The 15,236-nt window shown below is 38.7% G+C and overlaps 1 protein-coding gene across 1 annotated transcript in view; it reads left to right on the top strand.

Annotated features, from left to right (window-relative positions):
• The window catches only part of YEATS2 (YEATS domain containing 2), a 163,253-nt gene that overhangs the window by 17,036 nt on the left and 130,981 nt on the right, over nucleotides 1–15,236 (top strand). The window contains exons 4-6 of the mRNA XM_007935911.2: nucleotides 8,039–8,284; nucleotides 12,241–12,356; nucleotides 14,367–14,528. Coding sequence (XP_007934102.1) covers nucleotides 8,039–8,284; nucleotides 12,241–12,356; nucleotides 14,367–14,528 — 524 coding nt within the window. The remainder of the gene's footprint in view (nucleotides 1–8,038; nucleotides 8,285–12,240; nucleotides 12,357–14,366; nucleotides 14,529–15,236) is intronic.

The following is a 15,236-nucleotide window of genomic DNA, read 5'->3' on the forward strand; positions in this document are numbered from 1 at the left end:
GCATTTTGAATTATGCTTGGTAGTCTATTTATACCAAATATGCCCTAATATGTTTTATCATGGGAAACGTTCCATGTGCACTAGAAAAGAAAGTGTATTTTGCTGTTGTTGGGTGAAGTTCTGTAGATGTCTATAAGGTCAAGTTGGTGGATTGTATTGCTTAGCTCTTCTACATCTTTGTTGAGTTTCTTTCCAGTTCAGTCCTTTTTTTTTCTTTTAATTGTGATTTGGGTGAAAATTTACAAAGCAAATTCACTTTCCATACAGCAGTTCACAAACACTTTGTGTCATGACATTAACCATAATTTACCGCAAGCAACAGCTGTCCTTCTACTTCTGATAGTTACCTCTTCCCTGTGTCCATCCCACCATGCACTCCTGCCTCTTGAGCTGTCTCCCTGTGCATAAGCAGCCCTTCTTTCTCCCATGATTGTTCTCTCCAAGGAGTGTATCTACCTCAGGTAAGTGTTCAACTCATACTCCTGTCTACTGTTTGGCCGGAAGCCACAGGCATGGGTTCAATTCCAGACTTGAAGGGCAGCTAGGGGCCATAGTCTCAGTGGTTCCACCAGGTTCTATCAGACCAGCAATCCTGGTCCTCCCCCCCCCCCTTTTTTTGTTTTTCCAAATGATTTTTCCAGTTCTATCTTTAATTGAAAGTGGTGTATTAAAGTCTCCTACTATGACTGTGGAGTCATCTATTTGCCTTTTCAGCTCTTTTAAAGTCTGAGTTATTTATTTTGGGGAACTTTCATTGTGTCCATAGATATTTATTATGGTTATATCTTCTTGTTCAGTTGATCCTTTAATCATTATATAATGTCCTTCCTTGTCTGTATGGTAGTTTTTGTCTTTAAGTCAATTTGACCAGAAATTAATATTACCACTCCTGCTCTCTTATGGTTGCCATTTGCTTGATATATCTTTTGCCAGCCTTTGATTTTTAGTCTATTTTTGTCTTTGTCTCTAAGGTGTGTCTCTTATAGACAGCATATTGATGGGTTTTGTTTTCTTATCCAATCTGCAACTCTGTCTCTTGAGTGGTGCATTTAATTTATTAACATTCAGTGTAATTATTGACAAATATGAATTAGTTGCTGTCATTTTGTTGTGTTTTTTCATGGTATCCCCTGGTTTCTTTGTTTCATATTATTTTCTGTGCTGAGCTTATTATGTTTATGAATCATGTTATCATTTCCTTTCTTGCTGCTGTTTTAGTATTTGCTGAATATTTGTGCTTGTCCTCTTTTTTATTCTGTTGTGAAGGTTTATCATTTTTCTTTTAGGTTATCCTGTGATTTATAATTTTTTCCCTAAGTTTGGAATAGTCCATTCTGTCTTGCAACTCTCTTGACTTCCTCACCGTTTAGAAGTTCTATAACTACACAGTAGTTTCCTTCTTTTCGGTTTGTAGTTGTCCTCATTTGCCAATTGAAGTCTCTGGTTCCTTGTTTAGAATCTTGTAAGCTTATTTTACTTTGGATATGTCCATAGCTGTGGTTTCTGGGTTATGGCATCTTGTGTGTTAATGGTCGCTTGTGGTTTGCTATTTTGGTTCTCTGTTAAAAGGACTCCCTTTAGCATGTCTTGTAAGGTTGGTCTGGTTTTAATAAATTCCCTTAGTTTCTGCTTATCTGGAAATCTAATTTCACCACCATATTTGAGGGATAATTTTGCCAGGTATATAATTCTTGGTTGAAAATTTTTCTCTTTCAGGGTTTTATATATACCATCCCATTGCCTTCTCACTTGCATGGTTTCTGCTCAGAAATCAGAGCTTATTCTTACTGATTGTCCTTTGTAAGTACCTTTTTGTTTTTCCTGTGCTGCTTTCAAGATTCTGTCTTTGTCTTTGGTTTTGATGAGTTTGATGATGATGTGTCTTGGTGATTTTCTTTTGGGGTCTGTCCTGTTTGGGGTTTGTTTGACTTCCTGAGTGGATATATTCTCATCTTTCATCATTTCAGGGAAGGTTCTCCTCTAGCAAACCTTGGACAGTTTTCTCAGTGGTTTTATTATTCTCTTCATGTTCTGGAATTCCAGTGACACGTAGATTATTACTTTTGATGGTATCCCACGTGAACCTTAGGCTTTTTTCATTTTGTTTCAATCTTTTTTTCTGAATGATCCCTTTCCAAAGAAGTATTCAGGTATTTGTCTTCATTCTCATTAATCCTGTCTTCCATTGCATCAATTCTACTCCTTTGCCCTTTGAATATGTTATCTGTTTCTGACAATTTAGTATTAATCTTCTGGATTTCTATCTGTAGATTTAGAATCATTTACAATTTTTCATTTATTTTGTCATTTTGTTCTTGTATTTTCTTCCACAATTCTTCTAGGGATTTGTCTGTGTTTTCCTTGATCTGTCTCTCAATCCTTTGAAGATCCCTAAATATAATTCTTTTGAATTCCTTATCAGAGAGTTCCAGTGCTGCTTCTTTCTCAGATATGTTCTGTGCCTGTATCCTTCTCCTTTATTTCTACACTTTATCTTGCTTCTTTGTGTGGACTGTGATGGTCTGTTGTGTCTGAGACATTGTAACAGTGTTGTATTTAGATCTCAGTTAACTGTTTGGAAGAGCAGGTAAGGGTAAGTCAGGTTCTTCTTGGTGGTGGTTTATCGTAGACTTGGTGATGGAGTAGGAGTTGGTGATGGAGAAGGAGGTGGTGACTCTCAGTAAGAGAAGCTGCAGGAGGTGTGGGTGTAGTTGTGTCCTGTGGCGACTGTTACTGTCTCCCACTCAGACAAAAATAACAATTGAATCACCATCAAAAAAGTAAAGGCAAATGGACAAAAAACACACTATGTAATCACACAGCAACAGTAACCAAAAAAGAGAAAAGGGAAAAAAAAACACTGCAATATCTTGGGAGAGGGCAATAAGGGGAAAAAGTATAGGAGAGTATTTAGGAAAAAAAATGGGAAAAATGCAAAAAGGAAAACAAGGAATGGGTTAACTATAACAAAGAAAGAAAGAAAAAAATTCGTTCCAGGAACAGAGAAAAGATAAAAGCTGAAAACTAGAACTTGGGAAAGGAAGAATAAAGAATGATAATTAAAGGACAAAAGTAATAATAAGAGTAGTAGCTTTCAAGCAGACAAAAACAAACAAACTAAAAGAAAGAAAAAAAAAATCTGGACACGGCACAGGTTAGGGCACCCAGGCTCTGGCAGAGCAGATAGACTTTGATGTAATTCCTGCCAGCCTAGATAGAAGGTGGGTGGGAGTGAGGAATGACCTCACCTCTGTTCAACAAGAGAGAGTGTGTGATACAAGAGAAAGAAGGGTAATGTTGCACCTTTCCAGTAGTATGCACATCCAGAATGTCGTTATGGTTCTCAGGAGGCGGAGCCTGTTCTTAAGTCCTTGGAATCTGGGAGAACGCTATCGCTTTAAGTATCCAAAATGTACAAGCCCCTTGTAAATATTCAAATGACTGCGTCCTCCAGACAGGCAGAATTCCACAGATCAGCCTGCCTTCCTCTTCACTACTTCCCCTTTTATTCCCCAGCCAGCAGAGCAGTCCTCTGTGTAGGCCCTGGCTAGGAGGGCTGATTTTTAGCTTAATTCTTAGGCCCTGCCACCACTCAGAAATATCTAAGCTGTCTGTTCCGTCAGGATCGTTGCCAGACTGCAGCTCTGTATTTCTCCTGTTTTGGTATTTTCATGCAAATTCTTCTACTAGTTGGGATTTAGTCCACTTCTGTATCCTTCCCTTCAAAGCTCAGGGGTCCAGGAGTATCTTCTGTATCTCTGTTAATTGGTTCCACTTTGCTTTGTTGAAGAGGGTCTGTGCTGTCTTTCTGCCTGTTTGGGCATCTTCTTGGAACTCCCTTTTTTTTTTTTGTTTTTTTACTTAGTTTTTCTAGTAATAGTTAAGCATTGTGCTAACCTTTGCAAATAGAAAGGTGAGTGAGACTATATTGTAACTTGTCCTATTTCCTGTTCATTTGATTATGTTTGCCTTTGATTGACTTTAAGGAGCTCTGATAGAGTAGTGGTTAAAGGATTTGGCTGCTTACTAAGAGGCTGGTGGGTTAAACCCACCAGGCTCTCTCCATGGGGTAAAGATGAGACAGACCGTATCTGTAAAGATGTACAGCCTTGGAACCCGTAATGGCCATTCTCCTCTGTCCTGTAGAGTCACTGTTGAGTCAGTTTTTGTTTTGATTGACTTTCCTTTGGCCTTTTACTGATAACGAGTGACTGTCTTAGTTTCATTAGATTTACCCTATTCATAAGCCCTGATTTTTTTTCTCCACCTTATAGAAAAGCTGAAATAAATACCTGTTGACCCACTAGTTGGAATCCCTGGGTGAAACAAACAATTTAACTCTTGACTATTAACCAAAAGGTTGGTAGTTTGACCACCACTGAAGTGCAGATCTACTCTGTACATATGGGTTACTGTGAGTTGGACTGTACTTGACACATGTGTTTAAATACTTAGGGTTGAAGTGTCATGACTGGAACTTACTTTCATTTGGTTTAAAGAAAAACAAGATAGATAAAGCAAATGTGTCAAATGTTAAAATTACTGAATCTAACTGGTGCATTAAAAAACCCATTGCTGGGGAGTGTATCCAAGATCATATATAGGGTTGGCAGACAATGGTCCTATAAGTTTATGTGAATGATCAGAATTCCCAGGTGTATAGTAGAGCTGACAAGGGGCAAGGTTGTGGTTACGGCTTGGTCACAGCCAGCTACCCAGAGTGACCGAGTAGTTGAACCTGTGGACTTGGGACCATAGTTGCAGGGGACATCAAGCTCAATTGGCATAACATACTATACAAAACATTGTTCCACTTCCTACTTGGCGAGTAGCGACTGGGATCTTAAAAGCTAGCAAGCTGTCATCTAGATGCAACGATGGGTCTCTCCTCATCAAGAAGAAAGAAGAAAACCAAAATTAATGGAAACAATCAGTCCTAGCAACTGGTACACCATCCAATCTGCAACCTATACAACTATGAGGCCAGAAGAACTAGATGGTGCCCAGCTACCACTGCCATCCACTTGGAAGGGCTGTAGGAGATCTGCATAGAGAGGGAGAACAATGTGGAACAAAACTCAAAATCATTTGGAGGCAAAAAAAAAAAAAAAAGATGGTTGGGACCAGGTTTGCTGGTCCAATAGAGCCTGGTAGAACCACTGAGACTATGGCCCCTAGCTGCCCTTCAGGTCTGGAATTCAACCCACACCTGTGGTTTCCAGCCAAACAAAGTACAGGCATGTGAGTTAAACATTTACCTCAAGTAGACACACACCCTGGAGAGAACAGTCATGGGAGAAGGAAGGGCTGCTTATGCACAGGGAGACAGCTCAGGGGGCAGGAGAGTATGGAAGGATGGACACTGGGAAGAGGTAACTATGGGGAGGAAGTGGGAGGGAAGCTGTTGCATTGTGGTAAACTGTGGTCAATGACATGAGACAAAGTGTGTGTGAACTGCTGTATGGAAAGTGAAATTTGCTCTGTAAATCTTCACCCAAATAAAAAAAAAAAAAAAACCATTGCTGTCAAGTCAGTTCTGACTCAGGCAACCTCACAACAAATCGTAATACCTAAGAAAATGATTTCCTAATATTATAACCAGTCTATATTTACATTTCCTTAGTTGTCTTCAAAATGTAGTTTTAAACTGATTTGTTGAGTTGGGGCCCAATCAAGGTTTATGGATTGCATTTTGTTGTTTTGTTTCTCTAGTCTGTTGTAATTTAAAATAGCCCTCTTTACCCCATGATACTGAATTTTCGAAGAGACAAGCCTTCTTACCTTGTAAAATGCCCCACATTATGACATTATGGATACTTTTTTTCCTCTTGGGCTATTCTTCCATCCTCCCTATTCCCTATTTTCCTGTAAATTGTAGGTAGAGTCTAAAGGCTTAATTCGATTCAGATTAAACATATTTGGGTAGAATACTTCATTAAGGAGCTCTGGTTGTGTAGTGGTTAAGGCATTTTGCTGCTAATCAGGATGTTGGTGGTTTGAATCCACCTGCCACTCTGCAGAAGAAAGATGAAGCAGTCTGCTTCCATAAAGATTTACTGCTTTGGAAACCCAGTGGGGGTCTCTGTGAGTTGGAATCGGCTCTGTGGCAGTGAATGTCTTTCATTAGGAGAGACATTGTAGCAGGTTATTGTACTGTTAGTGATACTAAGCTTGATGATTTGGTTAATGTTACTACCACTGTTGTTGTTGTTGTTGTTGTTGTTGTTATGTGCTATTGAGTCGGTCCCAACTCATAGCGATCCCTCATTGGGTTTCCAAGGGAATATCACTACGGAAGTAGATTGCCCAACCTTCCTTCCAAGGAGTGGCTGGTGGGTTTGAACCACCAGCCTTCTGGTTAGCAGTCAAGTGCCTTACCACTAGGTCATGCCAATTATGAAAGAACTTTTCCTCTGTAATTTTGTTTTTGACAAGCAAATGAAAAATAAGTTTCTATATTCAGGAATAGGAGATAAAATTGAACTGAAACAATTATTTTTTCTGGTTTGACAGTTTAATAATGTCTAAATTTTTTTTTTAATTATTTAGTGTTTTTTTCCTTTTTTTAAATTACAAGTAGTCTTTGATAATTCTCCTCTTACGTAATATGTGCTCAGAGGGAATACTGGAAGAGCCAGGATGCGATGGCATACTGCTTTCTATCATTTACAGTGGCTTTCGTGGATAAGAGGTATTGCTCATGTTTAGGCTTTCATGTCATCCTGTCGTGTGTACCTAGTATTGAGGGCTACCCTAGATGTTATTTTAGAGAACATTATTTGAGTCTAATCTTAGATGGTAGGCAGGCATTTCTTCTGCTCCAGAAGTTTTCATAATACACGTTGGATTACAGCGACATCTATTAAATGGCTTGCTATTGGATTCAACAGGTGGATTGTAGCTGCTCTGTTTGAAGAGCTGGTGTTCACCTGATGTTATATTTTGTTTACAATTAGTAGTCTCAGTTGTGCTATTTCATAGTCTAAAACTACATTGCTTTTTATGCTGTGTTATATTCTGTTAGGTTTTATTCAGGGAAGTTTAGGTATGCTGTGTTGTGATCAACCATGTGATTTGTTTTAGTTTGCAGTAATAAATGCATTTTTAGCTCAGAAAAACCTCTGCCATTGAAATTCGAAAGCTTTGTTGCTTTAATTCTGAAATTCTAGTCTTTGGCTCCTTTTTCTCGCTAAAACATTTTAATACCATAATTTTTAAAAGATATACTTCCTAGGAGCATAACTACAGTATATCACATTGTAACCTAACATAAAGCCAGTAATCTCCACAGCAGTTAACAACTGTATATTGTAATAAACTATATATTGTAATAAACCTGTTGCTGTCAGTCAGTTCTGACTCACAGCAACCCTTAAGAGAGAGTAGACTGCCCCTTACGGTTTCCAAGGCTGACGGCCACATCTTTCTCCAGCAGAGCTGCTAGTGGTTTGAATTGCCAACTTTTTGGTTAGCAGTAGAGTTCTTAACCACTGCTCCACTAGGGCTCCTTATCCAAGTAGTAAGACATGAAAAATACTCTAGGATTTAATGTTAGACTGGACCAAACTTTGTATATCAATATTAATTAGTTTAAACCATTCTGTACTAGATTTTACTTTTAGATGTGGAGCATTTTATCTATATAAATATTACAAGGATATTTTGTTTAGGGCAGATGATGTGTTTGTATAAAGCAATATGAACCGTCCCTTTTAAGAGTCAAATCTTATTTTCCATATAGCACTTAAATTTACCTTTATTTCTTATTTGACCCTACGACTAGCATTTCGTGTTCGAACTTTTATGTAATTATTTGTCACTCTAGTTTTGCTTTTTTAGTTCAGATGGTATTGAGTTTGGGCTTCATTTTATGCATGTGTAGAGATTTTTAAAGACTTTAAGCATGATAGTGAAATAAATTAGAGTTTTGGAAAGATAAAAAATTTGCCTACTTTTGTTGGATTTGGAATCATCTTGATGGCAGTGGGTTTTGTTTTGGTGGATTTACTTTAAAATTTGTTTGCTTTTATTTCTGCAGGGATCAAAGACATGTGATACAATGGTCTTTAATCATCCTGCTATCAAGAAATTTTTTGAATCACCATCGAGATCATCATCTCCTGCCAATCAGAGATCAGAAACACCATCAGCCAATCATTCAGAGAGTGATTCTTTATCTCAACACAATGACTTCTTTTCTGACAAAGACAACAACAGCAATATGGATATTGAGGAAAGATTGTCAAACAACATGGACCAGAGACCAAGCCGAAATACTGGAAGGGTATAGTTGGATGGACGGGAGGGAGCTAGTGGAGAAGGGAACCCATATTCATTAAGTATGTGCATATTGTCTCATTTAACCTTAATTAGAACCATAGTAAATAAGTTAATCATATCCCTTTTACAGAGGGGGAAACTGAGCCTCAATGAGGTTAAAGTTATGTATGCCAAAACATTGCCAGAACTGAGAATTAAACCTTAATGTTTATAGCTTTAAAACTCAGGGCTCCTGTACACTGTACAACCTTGATACCATCCATGTGTAGGTATGAGAGGAACCTCAAGGGGTTGGCAATGCTGTGACCTTGCTTGGAACCCAAGCTCTTTCCACTATGCATGTTTATTCTGTCAGGAGCAATAGCTCTTCAGCAGTTTCCTTTGTTGTTCTGGTTACCTAGTGCCACTCTGACAAGAATATACCACAAATGGGATGGCCTTAACAACAGGAGTTTATTCTTATAATTTGGAGGCTTTTAAGTCCAAGTTTAAAGTGCCAGGCTCTAGGGGCTGGGTGAAAGTCCCTCAACCTTGGGGTCCAGCTCTGCCTCTGCTCCTGGCCCACTAGAGCTAGAGGCGTTTCTTCACTCAGACAGCTTCAGGCTGCTGAGGCTGAGAAACCTCAAGGTTGACAAGTAAAAAGGCACAATCCCGATGATACCAAACCACATGGCAGGCCATTAACTAAAGTCCATTGTAAGTCCCAAGGTTGGCAGAGCATAGCAGGCTGCTGAGCAACAATACAGCTACATGCAGGGTCCAAGCGTGCCATAGGCTAGAGACCATTCCCAAGGTTTCTTCTTAAATACAGGAAGCAGACCACATACCCAAAGGCAGCTACTTAGCTGCTCCCAGTAGATTCCACCATGGAGTTGATTACCAGTCTTATGGGGAATACTGCATCCAGCTACCCAGCCACTCAAACAGGCCTAGCTAAGTTGACATACAAACATAACCATCACATTTGTAAAACTTTATATCTAAAATGCTTTAGTGGCTGGAGAAAAATTGACAAATAGAGTTGAAAACTGTATGTTGCTTTTGAGCCTGCCAGTTTGTTTTCTGAGTTCCCATGTCAAGCTACTCTGAATTTCTTGTATTATATTTGGCTATAGAGTCTTTATAGGAGCTTTGGTGGTATAGGGCCTAAGGCATTTGACTCCTAACCAGAAGGCTGGTAGTTCAAACCCACTAGCCACTCTTTGGAAGGAAGATGGGGCATTCTACTTTCATAGTGATACTGCCTTAAAAACCCAAGGAGGGGTGACTATGAGTCGAAATCGACTTGATGGCAGTGAGTTTGGTTTTTGGTTTATAGAGCCCTTATTGGGTTTGTAACAGGGGAAGGGAGACCCCAGATCCAAACAGGTTCAGTAGAGACACTTTTATCAAGCCTTGGACAGGAGAAAGACAAAACAAAAACAATCATCCAGGATTAGGGAAACCATCAGCATATACATAGTACATAAAGCTGAGTGGAGTCTGCTGAGTCATGGCCATGGGGCTAATTATATGTGATTGAAGAAAAAAGAAATCATTACAAAATCATGGTGATAGATCAATTTGTCACTGTTGCAGATGGGACTACAGAGGCAGGGAAAAGACCTTGATTGGAATATGCGTATAATTGAAGACAGAAAAGGGTTACAGGATTGGTTTTGGGCCTTGACTCCCTGGCTAGGTGGTGGTCCAGCTAGGTTGTGACTCATGACCATGCAGCCTGAGTCTTAGCCACAAGGTGGCTACTAAACAATACCAAGACCCCCAAATTAATTTAAATTAGAAAAGGATACACTCAGGAAGGTTCCTTAGTTCTTTGTGTGAGCAAATCAGTTACTTTTAGCCACCTTCTTCCTGAGTCAAACTGCCCCTCCCTGGCTTTGTCCTGGAACTTGTCTGTGCCTAGCCACAATGCTGGTTTAATGGTCAAAAAACCCAAATGGCATCTGAAACTTATGTCAAACCTCAAAATGGAGTTAGGGCTCCCACTGCAGACCACAAACCCAAGTGCTTCAGAATTTTTTTTTTTTTTTAATTTTTAATGTGATTTGGGTGAAAGTTTACAGAGCAAATTGATTTTCTGTACAGCAGTTCACATATACTTTGACTCATGACGTTGACTGCAGTTTCCCACAATGCAAATGGCTCTCTTCCCACTTCCTCCCCATAGTTACCTTTTCCCTGTGTCCTTCCCTCACTTTTACTCCTGCCCTTTCAGCTGTCTCCCCATGCATACACAGCCCTTCTGTTCTCCCATGATTGATCTCTCCAAGGAGTGTATCTACCTAATGTAAATGTTATTAGCTCATATGCCTGTCTTTTGTTTGGCTGGAAGCCACAGGAGTGGGTTCATTTCCAGACCTGACTGGAGGGGCACCTAGGGGCTGTAGTCCCAGGGGTTCGACCAGGCTCTATCAGACCAGCAAACCTGGTCCTTTTTTTTTTTTTTTTCTTTTAATGATTTTGAGTTTTGTTCCACATTGTTCTCCTACTGTATCCAAGATCTCCTACATAGCTCCCCCTCTGAGTGGTTGACAGTTGTAGCCAGGCACCATCTAGTTCTTCTGGTCTCATAGTTGTATAGGCTGAGGATCGCATGGTGTAAGAGCCCCTTGAACTAATTGTTTCCATGCATCTTTGCTTTTCTTCATTCTTGTTTGCTCTGGATGAGGGGAGCCCCATCATTGCATCTAGATGGCCACTTATAAGCTTTTAAGATCTTAGTCGCTACTCACCAAAGTAGGATGTGGAACAATGTTTTTGTGTAATATGTTATGCCAGTTGAGCTTTATGTCCCCTGTGACCATGGTCCCGAGCCCACAGGTCCAGTTACTTGTGCCCTGGTAGCTGGCTGTGGCCAAGAAGTGACTACAACCTTGTCCCTTGTCAGCTTTACTACACATGGTAATTATTACAGAACATGCCAATACACTTGTAGAAACATTGTCTGCTATCCCTATTCATGGTCATAGGCACACTTCCTTCTGCATAAACGTACCTAATTGTTCACAAGTACATTAGAATTTAAGCTCTAATACACATTAGACCAATGACTTTTTCTGGGCACATGTTCTGTGAGAGAGGACATTTCCAGGTTGCTTTACAAATCAAGGATGTGCTTTTCTTCTCTTTTAAAATTTTTATTTGTTTTTATCATCATAAATTCATATGTGTTCAATTTCCAGTTTGAAATTGGAAAATGCAGAAAAGTAAAGAATAGAAAAGTCACTCACAATGCCACTATTTAAAAATCAGAACTCTTAATATTTGGATTTACTTGTACCTTTCCAGTATGATTTCTGGGAAAATACTTGTTTTTTAATTAAATAAATAAGTCATACTGTTCATAGGATTTAGAAATTTAACATCTTTATGTAACAGATGCTACTATTTGTGTAACAAAAATTTGACACTTACTATGTGCCAGACAGTTTTCTAGACACTGTATAATAATAGGTACTTTAACCATCTGAGATAGGTACTATAATAATCCTTATTTTATTGATAAGAATTTGAGACAAAGAGATTAATTGCCCCAAATCATATATCAAGTAGATGAAAAAGCCAGCATTTAAACTTAATCTCTCTCCAGAGTCAAACTTTGAACCACTGGGCTTATATTCTCAGAAAAATGTTTAATGGTACAGAAATTTGAAAAGAAATTCAATTGACTCCTTTTCCCAAAGGTAATAGTTTCTTGTCTCCTTCCACATCCTATTTGCATATACAAAGCAGATGACTATTAAAACACACAGAATTATTGACTGTAAACATTTTCTATTACTACAGTATTTGTAGTAAAATTATTCTTTCATGCTTTGAGAGGCATTACAAGAGTCAAAAACAGTAACAGAAAAGAATAAATTATTCCATTCATGCCTTTAGAGTTTTGTGGTTTCTGGCCTATTGAAAATAACCCAGTTTAAATTGAAAATGAAACTTGATTATGTTTTCTTTCAGGACACTTCTAGTACTATTGACTCCCATAAAACAGATCAGCGGAATGCCGATCTCACAGGAGATGAGACGTCACGACTTTTTGTAAAGAAAACAATAGTCGTGGGCAATGTGTCCAAGTGAGTATTCAGTTGCATTGTCTCATTTTCAGTCACTCATTTATGTTAAGACTTTGCCATAAATATTCTTAATACCATAGTATTATAACACTGAAAGACTTTAGGGATTCTTTTTCCTAAGTTCTTCGTTATTTCAAAAGTAAACTAAGGTCCAGAAACTTTTCTAGGGTAATCTTGATTAATACTAAGCAAAGTCTCTATTTGAATCTAGATGTCTTGTTTTTTGTTTATTATTGCCTCTACTGCTTCTGTATAAGGCCATGTCGTCTGCCTTGTTCCACAAATGATAATGTTCACTCTAAAATGAGTAGACTTTGCATACTAAACAGAACTTAAAAGTACTCTTCTTTTATACTTTCATGTGTAGTTTGTAAAAGATGCTAATTATTAGGTATTTGAAAGCCAATAAGAATGGCCACTATTTATTTGAGGCACTGTCCTCAAATCTAACTTTCAAAGCCTCGTTTTTTTCATTGAGCTTATAATCTTGCACCTGTTATTTGTAGTAACAACTTGGGAATTTAGTTAACTCAGATAAAGAATATCTTCAAAAAGCAAGTATCATACTCAGTGGTAAAATACTGAAAACCGTGCATTCAGGACAAGGAGCAAGACGAGATACCTAGTATCACTAGTGCTGCTCAGCATTTCACTTAGATATACTGTTGTTTAAGAAAAAAAAAAGAAAACCAAACTCACTGCCTATCAAGTTGATTCAGACTCATAGTGGCCCCCTTTGGGTTTCCAAGGTGGTAAATCTTTACAGAAGTAGATTGCCCAGTCTTCCTTCCATGGAGTGGCTGGTGGGTTTGAACCACCAACCTTCTGGTTAGCATTCAAATGTCTTAGGCACTACAACACCAGAGCTGTAAACTATTGTTGTTAGGTGCTGTCAAATAGGTTACAACACATAGCATCCCTGTGTGCAACAGAAGGGAACATTGCCTGGTCCTGCACCATCCTCAAAATTGTTGCTATGTTTGAGCCCATTGTTATAGCCATGGTGACAGTCCATCTCCTTGAGGGTCTTCCTCTTTTTTATTAACCTATTTTACCAAGCATAATGTCCTTCTCCAGGCAGATGTCCCTCTTAATAACATCTCTGAAGTACGTGAAACAAAGTCTCACCATCCTTCCTTCTATGAAGCATCCTGGCTATACTTCTTCCAAGACAGATTTGTTTGTTTTTCTGGCAGTTCATGATATATTCAGTATGCTTAGCCAACACCATAATTCAAAGGCATTAATTCTTCAGTCGTCCTTATTCATGGTCCAGCTTTCGCATGCATGTGAGGTGATTGAAAATACTATGGCTTGGGTGAGGCACACTTTATTTATTTATTTACTTAAATACATTTTATTGAAATATAGTTTATATACAGTGAAATACACAGAAGGTTCACACTTTAGTCTTCAAAGTAGCATGTTTGCTTTTTAACACTTTGAAAAGTTCTTTTGCAGCAGATTTGCCCAATATAATACATCATTTGAACCACTGACCTAAGGACAATAGTTTTACCATTGTCAGGACATAAGAGAATGACTTGTTTTGACTTTTGAAAGGGAGGAAGCCAGTGCCACCTTCTTAGCAGTAATGAGTATGTACCAGAGGAGCCCAGAGTTCTAACACTGTGAAACCTAAATGAAATCAACCTAAAAGCTAGAGGTTCCCTAGCCCAGGAATAAAATATGCCAGTTTATTTCTACCTCATATACCCACCTGACAGGAAAAGTAAGTTTGATTTTTTTTTTAAAAAAATTGCAGACTGATAATTTAAAAACAAATCAGACTTAAAGGGAATGCCCCTTGGACTCTACCCCCAAAAACTGTTGTAGAAAGAATAGAAAAATTAACAACAAAAACTCATTATTTGGTTAGGCGGTATGGCTATTAAATGTTGTTAAAACTTTAATCTTGTTTTAAGTGGAAATTATTGTGTTATTAGAGTTTTGAAGGAAAAAAGAGTTTAAGTTCCTGCTTTTTTTTTTTTTTTTTTCCCCCTCCTTTAGGTATATACCTCCAGATAAAAGGGAAGAAAATGACCAGTCAACCCATAAGTGGATGGTATATGTCCGGGGGTCTCGTAGGGAACCCAGCATTAATCATTTTGTCAAGAAAGTTTGGTTCTTCCTTCATCCCAGCTATAAACCAAATGACCTTGTGGAAGTTAGGTAAACATATTTGAATTACTTAACCTAAGAAGTACACATTTATTGAAGTGGAAGAAAAGTGGATTTAACTGGAAACTGTTGTGTTATTAATAATTTACTCAGTTTTGGCTCTTGGCTACAATGTAATTTTAGCCTGTAATTCCCTATTGTAGAGTACTGCCTCATTGAACAGGCAAATACCAGAATATAACTGTGTTAGATTGGGTTCTCTAGAAAAACACAAAAACCAACAAAGCATATATATAGAGAGAGAGAGAGAAATTTATCCTACGAAAATGGCTCACAAACATAGAGAAGCCGGCAAGTCCAAAGTCCCTGGAGGAAACTTCGGGCTGGCAGCAGCCTTAGCTTCTGCAAGCGCAGGGGGCCGAGAATTTCAAGGCTGGCAGGCAGTACACTGGTTGTTGACTCCAACAAAGATGAATCCATGATCTCCACGCTGAGCAGTAGCCTGCTCACTCACGGAAGTTTGTAGTCCACATACCAGGGTTTCAATCCCTCAAGGAATGTCTCTCTTCCCAGGATGTCCTTGGATGTCTTGGAAGCAGGCCACACCCCTAGGGAAACTCCCCTTGGGCAGATTGGCCACTCAGAACACAGTCATCTGATCCCATCATGGGAACAACTACACAGAACTGGGGTCCAGCCAAGTTGACACACAGCTCCAACTATCACAGTCCACCCCTTGTCAACTTGACAGTTGTACAC

Source organism: Orycteropus afer, unplaced genomic scaffold (genome assembly GCF_000298275.1).
Source record: "Orycteropus afer afer isolate SDZICR_OR568_19922 unplaced genomic scaffold, OryAfe1.0 scaffold00032, whole genome shotgun sequence".
Classification (NCBI taxonomy): domain Eukaryota; kingdom Metazoa; phylum Chordata; class Mammalia; order Tubulidentata; family Orycteropodidae; genus Orycteropus; species Orycteropus afer.